The sequence below is a fragment of the Cryptotermes secundus genome, unplaced genomic scaffold (genome assembly GCF_002891405.2).
Source record: "Cryptotermes secundus unplaced genomic scaffold, Csec_1.0 scaffold318, whole genome shotgun sequence".
NCBI classification, from domain to species: Eukaryota; Metazoa; Arthropoda; class Insecta; order Blattodea; family Kalotermitidae; genus Cryptotermes; species Cryptotermes secundus.
Window position 1 is genome coordinate 31783 of NW_019730108.1, and position 13279 is coordinate 45061.

The following is a 13279-nucleotide window of genomic DNA, read 5'->3' on the forward strand; positions in this document are numbered from 1 at the left end:
TTTTCCTTTTCTCCTTCACTCTATATTCCTGTAGAATATTTCAATTCTTTCTTTGCTCCTTGTCCCAGACGATTTGGGTCTTTCAATAATTTTTTATCTTGATTCGTCTTTTTATCTCCCATTGACAACTTCCCACTATGAATTGATCACCCTTGATTTCGTCCCCTGCCAGTTTGTCCAGTGATTGAGATTAGCTTGATCTAAGGGACCCAACTGTATAGGATACATAAGAACCCTCCTTACCTTTTAATTTTTTCCCCCATTTTTTCCCCCCTTTTTTTACCTCCATTTTACTTACCTGAGGACGGTAGCAGAACCAGCTTCCGAAACGTCGTGATTCAACTGACTGGGACGATGGATACAGTCCAGAATTTTAGTTTTAATATCTATTCTCCATCGTCAGGATCCTTTAGCTCTTATCAAACTATAGGAAGCAATAAATACACAAAGAAACTGTCTACCCAAATGTGGAGATGAATGCTTAGCTTGTTTGCAAAGAGCACAGAGTGTTTAACAAGTCTCTTGATCTGAAGGTAAACATGCGGATGGAGAAATACAGAAAATGTTTCGAATTGTACATTTGATTAAACATTTTTATAGTGACCGCTGAGGAGGGACAAACATTTTGCATACATGGGGGGGGAATGCAGTGACTTCTGGTTAGTAACCATCAAGGAAGGAAGAAAGCTAGATGTGAAATACAGGTGGGAACACATTAGTATTCCTATTACGAACTGCTATTTCACACTGTCCAGATTTAAGAAACACAGTCATCCCTGTGGTATGCAACTTTAAATCTTACACCTGTTTTTGTAAATCTTACAACTTTTCTTCTTATTGGCAGATTCTAAAGTGTTCTGATGGTGGTGTATAACACTTGTACTTACTGGGTTTTTGGACTTTGTCCATTGTCCAGAGATTGAGGTTAGCTGTTTCTAAGGGACCCAACAGAGTAGGTGTCTCCCCCTTCTTCTGAGGCCGGAAACAGATCCAGTTTCTGAAATGCTGTGTTGTCTATATTTTTGAATACAGTATGACAGACAATGTTGAGAAACCCAGCGCTTCTGAGTGTTGTTTTCTGTTATTTGTAAGATGAAAATGGGATGCAGCATCATGCCACTACAATGTTGTACTTACAGATGCTGCAGCTGTCTGCATCAGACCTTGGAGCTCTTCCTCTGTGACATCACGAACGTGGGGACATTCCACCACAGCCGTTGTCTTATCATCCCTTTCTTCCTGCACAGACCACCACATTATTGCAGATTCCACTGTCTTAAGATAAATGTATCATTGCAGCTACTTTCTAAAACAGTGAACAAACATTTGTACCGGTTCTCACAGTCTCTTCGCTTGTGGATTTCTTATTTTTCTTTCTACCCTGAAGATTGGGGCGATACATTCCTCTGATACGTCGGTTAACACCACATCTACATGGTGCCACATCCCAGAAGACTGCTTTCTTCGTAATCGCCGCCGTGAAAACCTCAAATCTTACACATTACCATCTGTTTTCTAGAGCAGTAAAATATAGCCCATGTACTGTAAGAACCTGTGTATGTCGTACTTTACGTAAGCAACCTTACAGAAGAAAATTCCTGTGTAAGTACTTTTCAAACCCCCCCTCCCATATATGAATACCAGAAGTATGTTGAAAATAGAACCTAGTCACTTTCTAACAATGACATAAAAACACCACCAACCAAGAATAATACACCCTCAATGGGGTATAAATAACTAACTTCATGGAGCTGAGCCCTTCTTGAGAAGCCGCCAGCTGTGCAGGTACTCAAGAGCTTCCCAAAATCTTATGCAATCCAAAGTTTCACTACTGTGTTCACAAGAGCCCTAAACTGATCCCTATTCTGAGCCACATCAATCCAGCCCATACCACCCCATCCTATCCCTCTGAGATCCATTTTAATAATGTTCATCCACCAACATCTTGATTTTCTAGTGGTCTCTTTCCTTTTGGCTTTCTTACCAATATCCTATATGCACTCCTCTCCCATTCCTGTTACATGCCCTGCCCATTTTATCCTTCTTGACTTGATCATTCTAATTATACTTGGTCAAGGGTACGAGTTATGAAGCTTGGATAGAAATAACATAAATCACAAACATTTTGAAATAAAATTTGAGCTCAAGGGTGATGAAGCGAAGAACATATAATGAAGAACTCTGTAATTAAGTGTTCCTACAGTGGTGCCATCCAGAAGCTTATGATGGATCCTACAAGCAGTTCAGACAGGGAAGACAAGAAATGGACACACAATTTTGAGGGGACAACCTCCTGGATAGCAGCTACTTGAAAACATGAGGACTAACTCTGGTGGTGTGAGATGGCTGGGTTTAAAACCAGAGATGACATCTGCTGCCAGTACAATTTAGCTCTGAAAGAATTTACATTGTCTTCTGGATTATAACATCACACAGTGTTCTAGGTGGACACCAACATTCATGTCCACCTGAGTGATTATGTGGCATCACATTCCAGAAGGTCACATTCATTATTATAATCTGTTCTTGTCTCAGCTCATACTATCTTCACAAGACTGCCTTGCGGTCCCTGCTCTAGTGTCACGTAACGATGTCAGTACAGCAGACAGATCATAAACTTGCATTACACCCTGGACAATGCAACTGTTCGTACTCACACATGCAGGAAGTACTGGGGGGCGTTGGACAATGGCTTGCTGCACAAACTCATCCCCTTTAACAAGCCGCACATACCCACATCGTGAAAACCACCTAGCATGTTCAGTCCAGGGGTCATCCTCGGGGTCCCAGTGACGAAGCACACCATCACAATGGAAGCACCGCACATGGTCACTTGTACCTGCAACACACATGCTTCAGAATATGCACAATATAGATGTGGGGTTACCAGTATGCTGCATTCAAGGAAAACTCTTTAGGTCTTACCAACATGGTAGAACCCAGCCTGGGCAAGTTGCTGAGGTGTCTGGCACGTGTCGGACGGCCAGTCTGTGTAGGTTCGTAACCGAGATTCTACTGTTGAGTATTTGGGGTGCCTTGGGCCATGATGTGTCTGGATGCCCAGCTCAGACATGTCATCCCGTTTGGTCAGTCTGCCCTCTGACACAACATTCCTCTCTGGACCCGAGAAGGGTCGGAGTTCCCTGAGAGTGATGTTCCTGTGGGCACTCTGGTACTGCTGCATCCCATCAGTAGACTCACCCAGGGGAATGTTACCAACAGGAATATTAAAGTGCAGTGGACAGGAGGGGAAGTGGCGCCGATGTTCTTTGCTGGGATCATCACCTGCCTCCCAGTTGATCAACACACCTGAGCAGAATGCACACTGCACCTGCAGAGCAGAGATGGTTTCATTAGCTGGAGCTAGGAGTATACCTCATATGGAGCCGATCAGAATTATTGTCAACTGTGGGTATTGCACATGTTTGCTCTGCACCTAGTTTTGTTAGGAAGTGTTACGTGGACAGAACATGTACTGTGCATGACAAAACAAAATACTCATACACAATTTTGACCAGAAATCTTCAAGTGAAGAGACAAGTTCAGAACCAAGTAAATGGGAAGATAATAAAATGAAAATGTATCTTTGGTATGTGGGTTGAGAAGTGATGAGCATTCAACTGACTAAGGATAAAGCCCAGCAGAGGGCTTGTTTTTAGACATAAAGCTACTAACTGCTGAACAAGGGCAGTCACTGTCAAGCTACCAACCTTGTCACCCTGCTGGAGGTAGAAAAAGCCAGCTCTGGCAAGTCGTTCTGGTGCCACTATGAAAGAAATTGGCCAGGAGCGGAAGGACTCCAGCCGAGCAGCCTCACTGCGATACATCATCCCTTGGTCCCATGATCCTGCGTTTCCTACAGTTGATCTTGCAGGCCTCTCTCCATCTGACTCGCCGCTGCTTGTGGAAGGCTGAGGTGTCTCTCCTGGGATCATAGGAACGTTGCCTGACTGAGTGGGATTCTTCACAAAAGGGCACTGAGGGTCCAGGGCCCTGTGCCGCACCATCACCTGGTCCCCATAGTTCCATTCAGAGATCTTTCCTCCACAGCAGAAGCACTGTACTTCCAGACCACGGCCGGTAGAGAAGAAGCCCGCCTTGGCAATTCGCTGGGGCTCCACTGCTGCATTGGCAGGCCAGCCCTCAAACGTCCTCAATCGATTGTTTTCTATATTCATTATCACCACTCCATGTTTCGTAGACTGGTTAACCTAACTTTTGGAATGATTGACAAAGGTGTAAAATCCTACCTCATTTAATTTCGTACACGATGGCAAACAAATAATATGCTAGTTAAAATGAAATAAGTGACCAGGAACAGGCCGCTATTTGTATGAAAGATAATTATGGCCTACAAAACAGAAAACACCAAACCCTGAACATCTTCGACCAATGCCCATTCAACATGAAGTAAAAACCACTTCACCACCTGCGATCTCCATGATCCAATACTAACAGCAACGTACAACTGTATGTTATCGCCTTGCAACATTGCCACCGTGACGTCACGAATGCATTATGCTACCATCTGTCTCCAGCGTTCAGGCTAGCGTTGCCAAATTGCCAGTCACTGCCGAGAGCTTAATCGGTAAAAAGATGAGCTGCCTGACACAATGCTGCACATATTTAGCCGTATTTAACGCTATTTTATATGTTTCAGCTTTTTCAGGAGAAAATCTTACGATTCTGCTCCTTTTACTCATTCCAAAATTAGCATAAGAAAACAGTGGTCATTCAAATACAGTTCAGGCAAAAATTTCATATTATATTGTGACACTACCGTCATTAGAATATTAAAGATCTGCTGGGTAACATGTAAACACAGATTACCGCCTTCTGGGATATGCTCATGGTTCTAACCTAAAAATGGAGGCACTATGTTTCTGAAAAACTGTTGTAACTATATATTAGATTTAACAATATTGGCTGTACAGCCTTCCTTGAACCTTTAACTCCTAATATAACAGTCGCCTATTCTTCTCTATTGTTTGCCTTTTGTTGCCAACTTTTCACTTTCGGCTCTTGTACATCATTCTCTGCATCTTCCACCGATCTCAATCTGAGCCTTCTCCATATTTCTTCTACCTTTTGGCTTAATTTCAACAACTACCAAATCAGGGGTTTTACAAAATTCCATCAGTTCTTGCTTAGTTCTGATTCTGCAAACCCTTTACTCACTTACTGGTCCGTGGACATTTCCTCAGGGGTTTCCACTCCCAGGTATTTAACAACTTTATTATGTTCACTCTAAGATCATATTTCACATCCATACAACTTATTTTAACATTGTTTTGTATAACAAATTGTCAATGAAAAATCCGTCGAGTGTAATAATGTTTTTAGGTCACTTATTTATCTCACTTGCCTTACATGTTTCGGTTCAAGAGAAACTATCATCAGAGGCACGTATTACAAACACTTGAAAACACTGGCGTTGTTTAATGTACACAGTATGTAAGCTGCGTGTACGCTGTTACAGGTGTCGAAGTGTAAAAGCACAACACTTTCTAGTAGCATTGAATGCACGTACAACTCTTGCATTCCATCTGAGAATTGCCCTCAAATTGAGCCGTCAATGTTAAAATATTTAAAAGTTTAAAACATTTAAAGTAAAATGTTCGGCTCCTTCTTGTTGATTCGTCCCGATGATGGGAAATGTCAACTTGAGGTTATGTAGGCTTATGGTCGGATGTTTCTTACGCGTTGTGTGTTGTGTACTGCCGCTGCGTGTACGCTGTTACATGTGTCGAAGTGTAAAAGCACAACACTTTCTAGTAGCATTGAATGCACGTACAACTCTTGCATGTTTTAAACTTTTAAATATTTTAACATTGACAGCTCAATTTGAGGGCAATTCTCAGATGGAATGCAAGAGTTGTACGTGCATTCAATGCTACTAGAAAGTGTTGTGCTTTTACACTTCGACACCTGTAACAGCGTACACGCAGCTTACATACTGTGTACATTAAACAACGCCAGTGTTTTCAAGTGTTTGTAATACGTGCCTCTGATGATGGTTTCTCTTGAACCGAAACATGTAAGGCAAGTGAGATAAATAAGTGACCTAAAAACATTGTTACACTCGACGGATTTTTCATTGACAATTTGTGATTGATAGTGTAACGGACCAAAAATGAACAATTCAAAATTGTTTTGTATACTTTAATCTTTTATGACTTAAAAATAAATTGTTAGCCTGGATAGTGCAGTCAGTATGGCAACTGGTTATGGACAGAACAGCCAAGGGGTCAGAGTTCAAGACCCAGTAGTGTAAGATTTTCTTCCTCCCCACATCATCCAGACCTGTTCTGGAGCCCAAGGGGTCAGAGTTCAAGATCCAGTAGGGGTAAGATTTTCTTCCTCCCTACATCATCCAGACCTGTTCTAGAGCCCACCCAGCCTCCTATACAGTGGGTACCGTGGAGGTAAAGTGGTTGGGGTATGAAGCCGACCACTCACCTCCACCCAGTTCTCAGATCAAGAATATATGGATCTCTATACCAACTCCCCATACACCCTCATGGTGTAGTGCTTAAGTAGTTGAAGGATAACTTTTCCCTTTTACTAAAAAATAAACTGTGGACAATAATACAGACTGCCTGATAGTGATAACCAGCTGACCCAAATCTGGAAATCTTGTGCATTTCAAATACAGTTCACACAGAGAACAAACAATTTTCACATATGTTTACAAAACATTACCTTTCACTTGACAACCATTGGTACGATGTTAACCCCTGCATAAATGTGTTTAGATGTCACACAGTACAGATATTGTAAGAGGGACCTAAGTGCTCACATTACTACACTCAGGTCAGGGAAAGAATGGACAGGTGGCAAGGATTCAAGCTGGGTACCTGCTTCCCCAGTCTACCTGTGCTGCACACCTCCCCTACACCAACCCTGATAACAGAACAAAGAGGGATACAGCCTGTATATGTGAGAAAATCAGATAGTAAGTGACAGCTGCTAGGCAATGGCAAGGGACACAATCTGTGTTCATTGTGTTCTCTGACCTGACTGTAGTCATTAATCTGGGTACATGTTAATGTATTGGGTCATTTCATAATGCTGAATCAAATGAGAGTTGCTGGAAGGGAATAAACAAGTTGGAACAAGTTGGTCCAGTCATCATCAAAACTGAAGGGAAAAGATCTTTTGGAAGACTTCAGGCATAGCTGTAAAATTATTAGCACAAGGGTAAGTCAGAAAATATCTACAATGTATTTATTATGAATAATTACAAATTTCTTCTTTCCCTTGTCAAGTTGCAGGGGGAGCCAAATAAACAGCTGCAAAGAGAGTGACAATGCACAGAGTGCTTTCAGGGATGAAACTTGGAGACAGATAGTCATCATACCTATTACTGGATGTGTTTACTTTATGGAAGCAAAAGCAATTGGTGAATAACATACAGCCAAGAACACTATCCTATATGAAAGCAAACAAAAGTCAAAGTCATCAACATAAGAAATGGCCTCTGCATGTGGTTAAAAAGCAGTTATTGTATGGAGGGTTCAGAGTCAATCTTCTCCATCAGCTGGTGCTCATGCAGCTTATTTGTAAGGAATGCCACCATGGACTGGATCTGAATAATGAGCTCTGCTTTCCTCAGCCGCATGTCAAGTTGTGTCACAGGACTGCCAACAAAACACCACATCACCTCAACAAGGCTGACTCAGAGTGTGACCTTCTGAAATGTGAAACCATGTAGTCATCTCGACAGTTATCAACGCTTTGAAGGATGGAAGCAGTAAGTTCATCTGAAAACTGATAACATCTATCAAACTACATGGAACCACATCCCGGAAGAACACAGGCTTAATATTAATCTCCACAAGAATTTCTCTCTCTGCGATGGTTCAGTCAATGGCATCATTTGCTTCACACTGCCCCCCCCCCAACTTATCTTCAACTGACACTGATTCTAGAAAGTATGGAATTTTACCTCTATAACTGATGATCAATACAAGTGTTCAGTCCCATAAATGGGACCTTCACTGGGTAGGCCTCCAAACCTTCACCTCTGCAGGCCCACGAGCTCTAATGACTGGAATAGATGAGCCCATCGAGGTATGCGCAAGACACATGGGCTAGTTTACATTTTCTGATCACTATGAATACAGACTTGAAAGCCCCTGCTTTTTGTCCACTGTGAGACTGTCTTTGGTATTAATGGTGTGGAACTTCAAGTTATGCTGTGTTACCCAGTTGTGAAGTAACAGAGGTGACAGATAAGCCAATGGTGTATGAACAGTCTGCTCACCCACAGGCAATGCTCTGAGGACTGCTCCCCTTCTCTTGCATGACTATGGTTTCCATCTCGCTTGTGAACTTCTCAATCTGTTGAGACATCTCCATCTGGAAGCTGCTGGCTGTAACATGCACAGGTTCACTACAAGCCTTGCAGCAGCAACACTGTAACGATAAACTGCTGTTGCCCAGCAGTACTGAATCTCAGCTACGACTCTAGAGATTTATCATGATTTACACAGATTCTGGGGCAGTACCTCAAAGAAAGCCATGACAACTGCCTTCCACATCCTATCCAATCCATTATTCACTGACAATCTTAACACTGACACTATATTATTTGTGCTTCTGATAGCACTGTCAAATAACCCATAAACCAATAATAATAATAAAATAAAACAAAATAAAAGAAATCAACAGGTAAAGTGTTGTTCTGTGCAGGAATTATATGCTCATTTTTGCATGAATTTAATTTTCTCATCTAGTTCAGACAGAACATGTAATAAACCTTGCGCAATCATGACTGTGTTCTGAAAAATACCAAACTCCACACATCAAATTTGCTATGTTTTTCTGTTAATAAAGCAACTGAACTGATTTTGTTCAGACTCAGTATGGCACATTTACACTGCATTATGCTGTGCCCAGTTAGTCTGTTTCATTTCAAGGGCTACTTTACTAGGGACACACATGAAACATTTGACAGATTTTATACAGAACACTTACATTATCATGTGTAACTTCAACTGACTTAGCCTACTGGTGTATCTCATTAAACACTGATTTCAGAGCAAAAGCAGTGTGGCATTTACTGAGAATTCAGCCTCAAGTCTCATCATTTGTTATGCAAGCTTTTATACCATTAACTGCCCCATCTTCTCCCTTCTTCCTTTCCAATTCTGTGCTACTGAATGGTAAGTCAAGACCAATGATTAAAGCCATCTCCTATCCAAATAATATATCACAAATTGTCTCTGTTATATAGTACACTATACTGCACATATCCACATCAAAATTTTGTTCATACTCAACGTGACCTATTATATAACTTACTTTCAGGCATCATGTTAATGCTTGACCATGTGTTGCTATGGTGACCTGTAAGTGCATAATAAAAGCGATAAAACTCATGACTTTTATGTTCATATAATGATATTCTGAAAAGAAGTTACATAAATCAGACACCTATCTTGTGTCTTACAGCTTCTTCTCCTTCTTGTTTTGGGCATGGGGCTCTGGATTGTATCTTTAAAGCTTATCTAGGTGAAGAGTTGAGAAGTTGTTCTGGGTGTCTAAACATCTTTCCTCTCTCTAGAATGATGTAACTAGTATTGCTCATGCTTTCTTTAACTATGCTCATGTCAAGTCTAATTCAATAGAACCAGTTGATATGGTGTCTTGTGCTAGGGCAACTCACCCAGGTTCCTGAGGGCTATGACTGCACTGCTCTCTGTTCCATCACTGTGAAGCTCTGCTTCATTAGTGTCACCAGACGCCTTCAGTCTGGAATTGAACACCCCGGGAGTTCAGATTAGTTGAGACCTTGTACACTGTGCTGTGGCACTGGGATACAGGGTAAACATGAAGTTAATTAAGCACCATACTATGATGCTATATGAGAGTGGAGGCGTAGTACCATGCTTAACCCTGGTACTGGATGGATAACTGCCATCTATGAGCCAATTGTCTAGAAAATGTGGGAACCTCAACATCTCACAACCCTATGGGCCTCCAAGGCCTGTTACAGGCATAGCTTTACTTTACTTAATAGATGGATAACAGCAGCCAGCTCCATACACCATTTGCTTTATTTCAGGGAAGAGAGCACCCCAGTACCCAAAGGACAGGAGTCTGAGTGGACCTCATAGCTGATCTGGAGGTGACGGTTAAGAGAAAAATCTGTGCCTCTACCAGGAAATGAATCCCACTTCTAAAGTTATGTAGCCTGTAGCCTAGTATCTATACTGACTGAGTCACAGTGGTTGGGCACAAAGCTCTGTGAAGGGACTGCACATTTTTGTAGTGCAATAAAACAAAGGAAGATATGAAACTCATACAAATCACTGTGACCTTACACAGTGAAATGTAAGAACCTCCCACCCCCCCTTTTTACAGCCAGCAGAATCCAGTTTGTAGGTCAATTTTGATATTATCCTCCTATCTATGTATCTTCACTCTGTGGGTAAATTTTGACAGTCTTGGTTCTGACTGATGTTCCCTATATGAAATTTTATTTTAATTTCCTTGCTGAATAATGTACGCAATAAACCCTGCTACTGAACCATGTGGCATCTGAGTAATCGTTCTTGGTCAGAATTTTGGTGACTGAGGACTCTCTTTTTGCCTCAAAGGCCAAGTATCCTAGCTGAAGGGTTCCTCATTTGACTCTAGGAAATAGTACATTAAAGTTAGCAATAATCAGCACAATTAAGTTGAGAAAGCATCAATAATTCCGGGATGTGAAGCTGACCACTCACCTCCAACCAGTGCTGAGGTCAAGAAAATGTGGATCTATACATCCACTCCCTCATAAATCTTAATGGTGTAGTGCTCAATTAGTTAAGCACAGGGACAACTTTATCTTTAAGCATCAATAATTAAAGTACGAAATCTGGAGCTCCAGTGACAGGCCATTGTTGCTGTTAATGCCAACCCTGGTTTCGTCTGGACACCCGAGTTTAAGAACCACCACAGTATCTGGAAAATATTCGCAATGCCTGTGCCGCCTACCCAGTCTCTATACGAATATCCATGGACAAAGGCTGCGAGAGCATGAAGCTGAACATTAATGTTCATGACAGGTGAAATCTGATGTTTCTGGTTTGTGTGGTATAACATTACTCCTATCAGCACGTTTAAATTCACAAAGTTTTGTAGTATTTACAAGGGCAGTCAAGTATTTTTTAAGCCCCATAGTGATAGAACTATAAAAATTGACAAACAAAGAAATCACCATAATATTCTATTTTGAATTGTTTCATTTTGGTCCGTTACACTATTATACATAAAATCAATACAAAGTCCGTCAAGTGTAACAATGTTTTTTAGGTCACTTCTTTCTCACTCTTGCCTTACATGTTTCGGTTTTAGTAAAACCATCTTCAGAGGCACATGGTACTAACAAGAAAACACTGGCGTTGTTTAACTGTACACAGTATATATGCTGTGTGGGCACTGCTACAAATGTCGATGTGTAAAAGCACAACACTAGCTTGGAGTACTGAATGCACGTACAGAATGCACGTTCAACCTTCGCATTCCATCCGAAGTTGCCCTCGCGTTAAAACATCACTATTAAAATATTTAAAAAATATTTAAAAGTTTAAGACTTTTGAAGTAAAATATAAAAATGTTAGGCTGCTTCTTAATTTATCCCGATGTTGGGAGATGTCTTGAGGTTGTATTGGCTGCAAAGACATTGTATTACATTAGGTTTTATATATTTATATATATTGAATTTATTTTGTTTAGTGTTGTATTTGATCCTTGCTTACCTTGTAGTTGGATTATTCCTGTGCGTTGTGTGTTGTGTACTGCGGTGAGAGTACACATATAAGGTGAACATATAAGAAGTATAAGATTCAATAAAAATGACTCCGCCTATGCTCAACATATTTTAAATAGACAACATCAATATGGCCCAATTTCGCAAATCATGGAATTGATTGAAGTAGCAAAGAAAGGCAAATTAATGAATATTAAGGAAGAATACCAAATTTACCGCCACTACAAGGATAACAAATTAATAGATGAGCAGAAACAGGCAAAGGAGATCAATAACCAGAACAGCATGTTCGACCTTATCACTACTTGTATAAACACACCCCCGACCACGTCATAACACACAAGGCTTTAAATAACACTGGCGTAGAACTCTCACCGCAGTACACAACACACAACGCACAGGAGTAATCCAACTACAAGGTAAGCAAGGATCAAATACAACACTAAACAAAATAAATTCAATATATATAAATATATAAAACCTAATGTAATACAATGTCTTTGCAGCCAATACAACCTCAAGACATCTCCCAACATCGGGATAAATTAAGAAGCAGCCTAACATTTTTATATTTTACGTCAAAAGTCTTAAACTTTTAAATTATTTTTTAAATATTTTAATAGTGATGTTTTAACGCGAGGGCAACTTCGGATGGAATGCGAAGGTTGAACGTGCATTCTGTACGTGCATTCAGTACTCCAAGCTAGTGTTGTGCTTTTACACATCGACATTTGTAGCAGTGCCCACACAGCATATATACTGTGTATAGTTGGGCAACGCCAGTGTTTTCTTGTTAGTACCATGTGCCTCTGAAGATGGTTTTACTAAAACCGAAACATGTAAGGCAAGAGTGAGAAAGAAGTGACCTAAAAACATTGTTACACTTGACGGACTTTGTATTGATTTTATGTTAACCATAATATTCCTCCACTCGAACAGAGTTATGCTGTTTTCATCAGTGAAATATTACGTGGACATATAACCTAAAATAGCAACGAACTAAAAGAATATGCAGAAAAAAGAAAAAGATACAAAGCACTGATAAAAAGTAAGAAAACGGAACACATCGAAAATGAAGGGCAAATGATAGCCGAAGAAGCCGAGAAAGACCCGTTCGTGGCAACCAGAACAACCAAGAAACAAATGCCACAAGAAGTAAATATAAAGATATGGGAACAGCATTTCACCATGATACTTAGCCAAAATACACCCACCAGCAGCCCCCGAACAGACGACGTCAGGGCATGTCAACCAATCTCACATGCAGAAGTATTAAAAGCTATAAAAAGAACACAAAACAAGAAAGCCGCAGGACCAGATGGGATATATTATGAACATATAAAAGAAACAAAGGACATTATATCAAAACCACTAACGGCACTATACAACAGATGCCTCGAAACTGGATCCATACCACAAATTTGGAGAAAATCCCTGATGAAAGTACTGTACAAGGGAAAAGGAGACCCAGAAGACCCGAACAACTACCGAGGGGTAGCGTTAGAAAACACAATGTTCAAG

General features: G+C 40.7%; 2 protein-coding genes across 6 annotated transcripts in view; both read right to left on the bottom strand.

Annotated features, from left to right (window-relative positions):
* Positions 1 to 4904, bottom strand: part of LOC111866121 (baculoviral IAP repeat-containing protein 7-B) — a 16091-nt gene extending 11187 nt beyond the window's left edge. Inside the window, exons 1-4 of one of the 3 annotated variants that reach the window (XM_023854754.2) lie at positions 3711 to 4904; positions 2926 to 3331; positions 2658 to 2839; positions 1138 to 1239 (exon numbers count right to left, since the gene is read on the bottom strand). In XM_023854754.2, the coding sequence (XP_023710522.1) occupies positions 1138 to 1239; positions 2658 to 2839; positions 2926 to 3331; positions 3711 to 4178 (1158 nt within the window). In that variant the 5' untranslated portion in view covers positions 4179 to 4904. The remainder of the gene's footprint in view (positions 1 to 1137; positions 1240 to 2657; positions 2840 to 2925; positions 3332 to 3710) is intronic. The other 2 variants (XM_023854752.2, XM_023854751.2) reach the window with 2 other exon arrangements.
* Positions 4905 to 7201: 2297 nt separating this feature from the next.
* Positions 7202 to 13279, bottom strand: part of LOC111866057 — an 8853-nt gene continuing 2775 nt past the window's right edge. For 2 of the 3 annotated variants that reach the window (XM_023854594.2, XM_023854595.1), the window contains exons 2-5: positions 9671 to 9756; positions 9307 to 9351; positions 8267 to 8375; positions 7202 to 7640 (exon numbers count right to left, since the gene is read on the bottom strand). In XM_023854594.2, coding sequence (XP_023710362.1) covers positions 7502 to 7640; positions 8267 to 8375; positions 9307 to 9351; positions 9671 to 9756 — 379 coding nt within the window. In that variant the 3' untranslated portion in view covers positions 7202 to 7501. The remainder of the gene's footprint in view (positions 7641 to 8266; positions 8376 to 9306; positions 9352 to 9670; positions 9757 to 13279) is intronic. The other variant, XM_033752099.1, reaches the window with a different exon arrangement.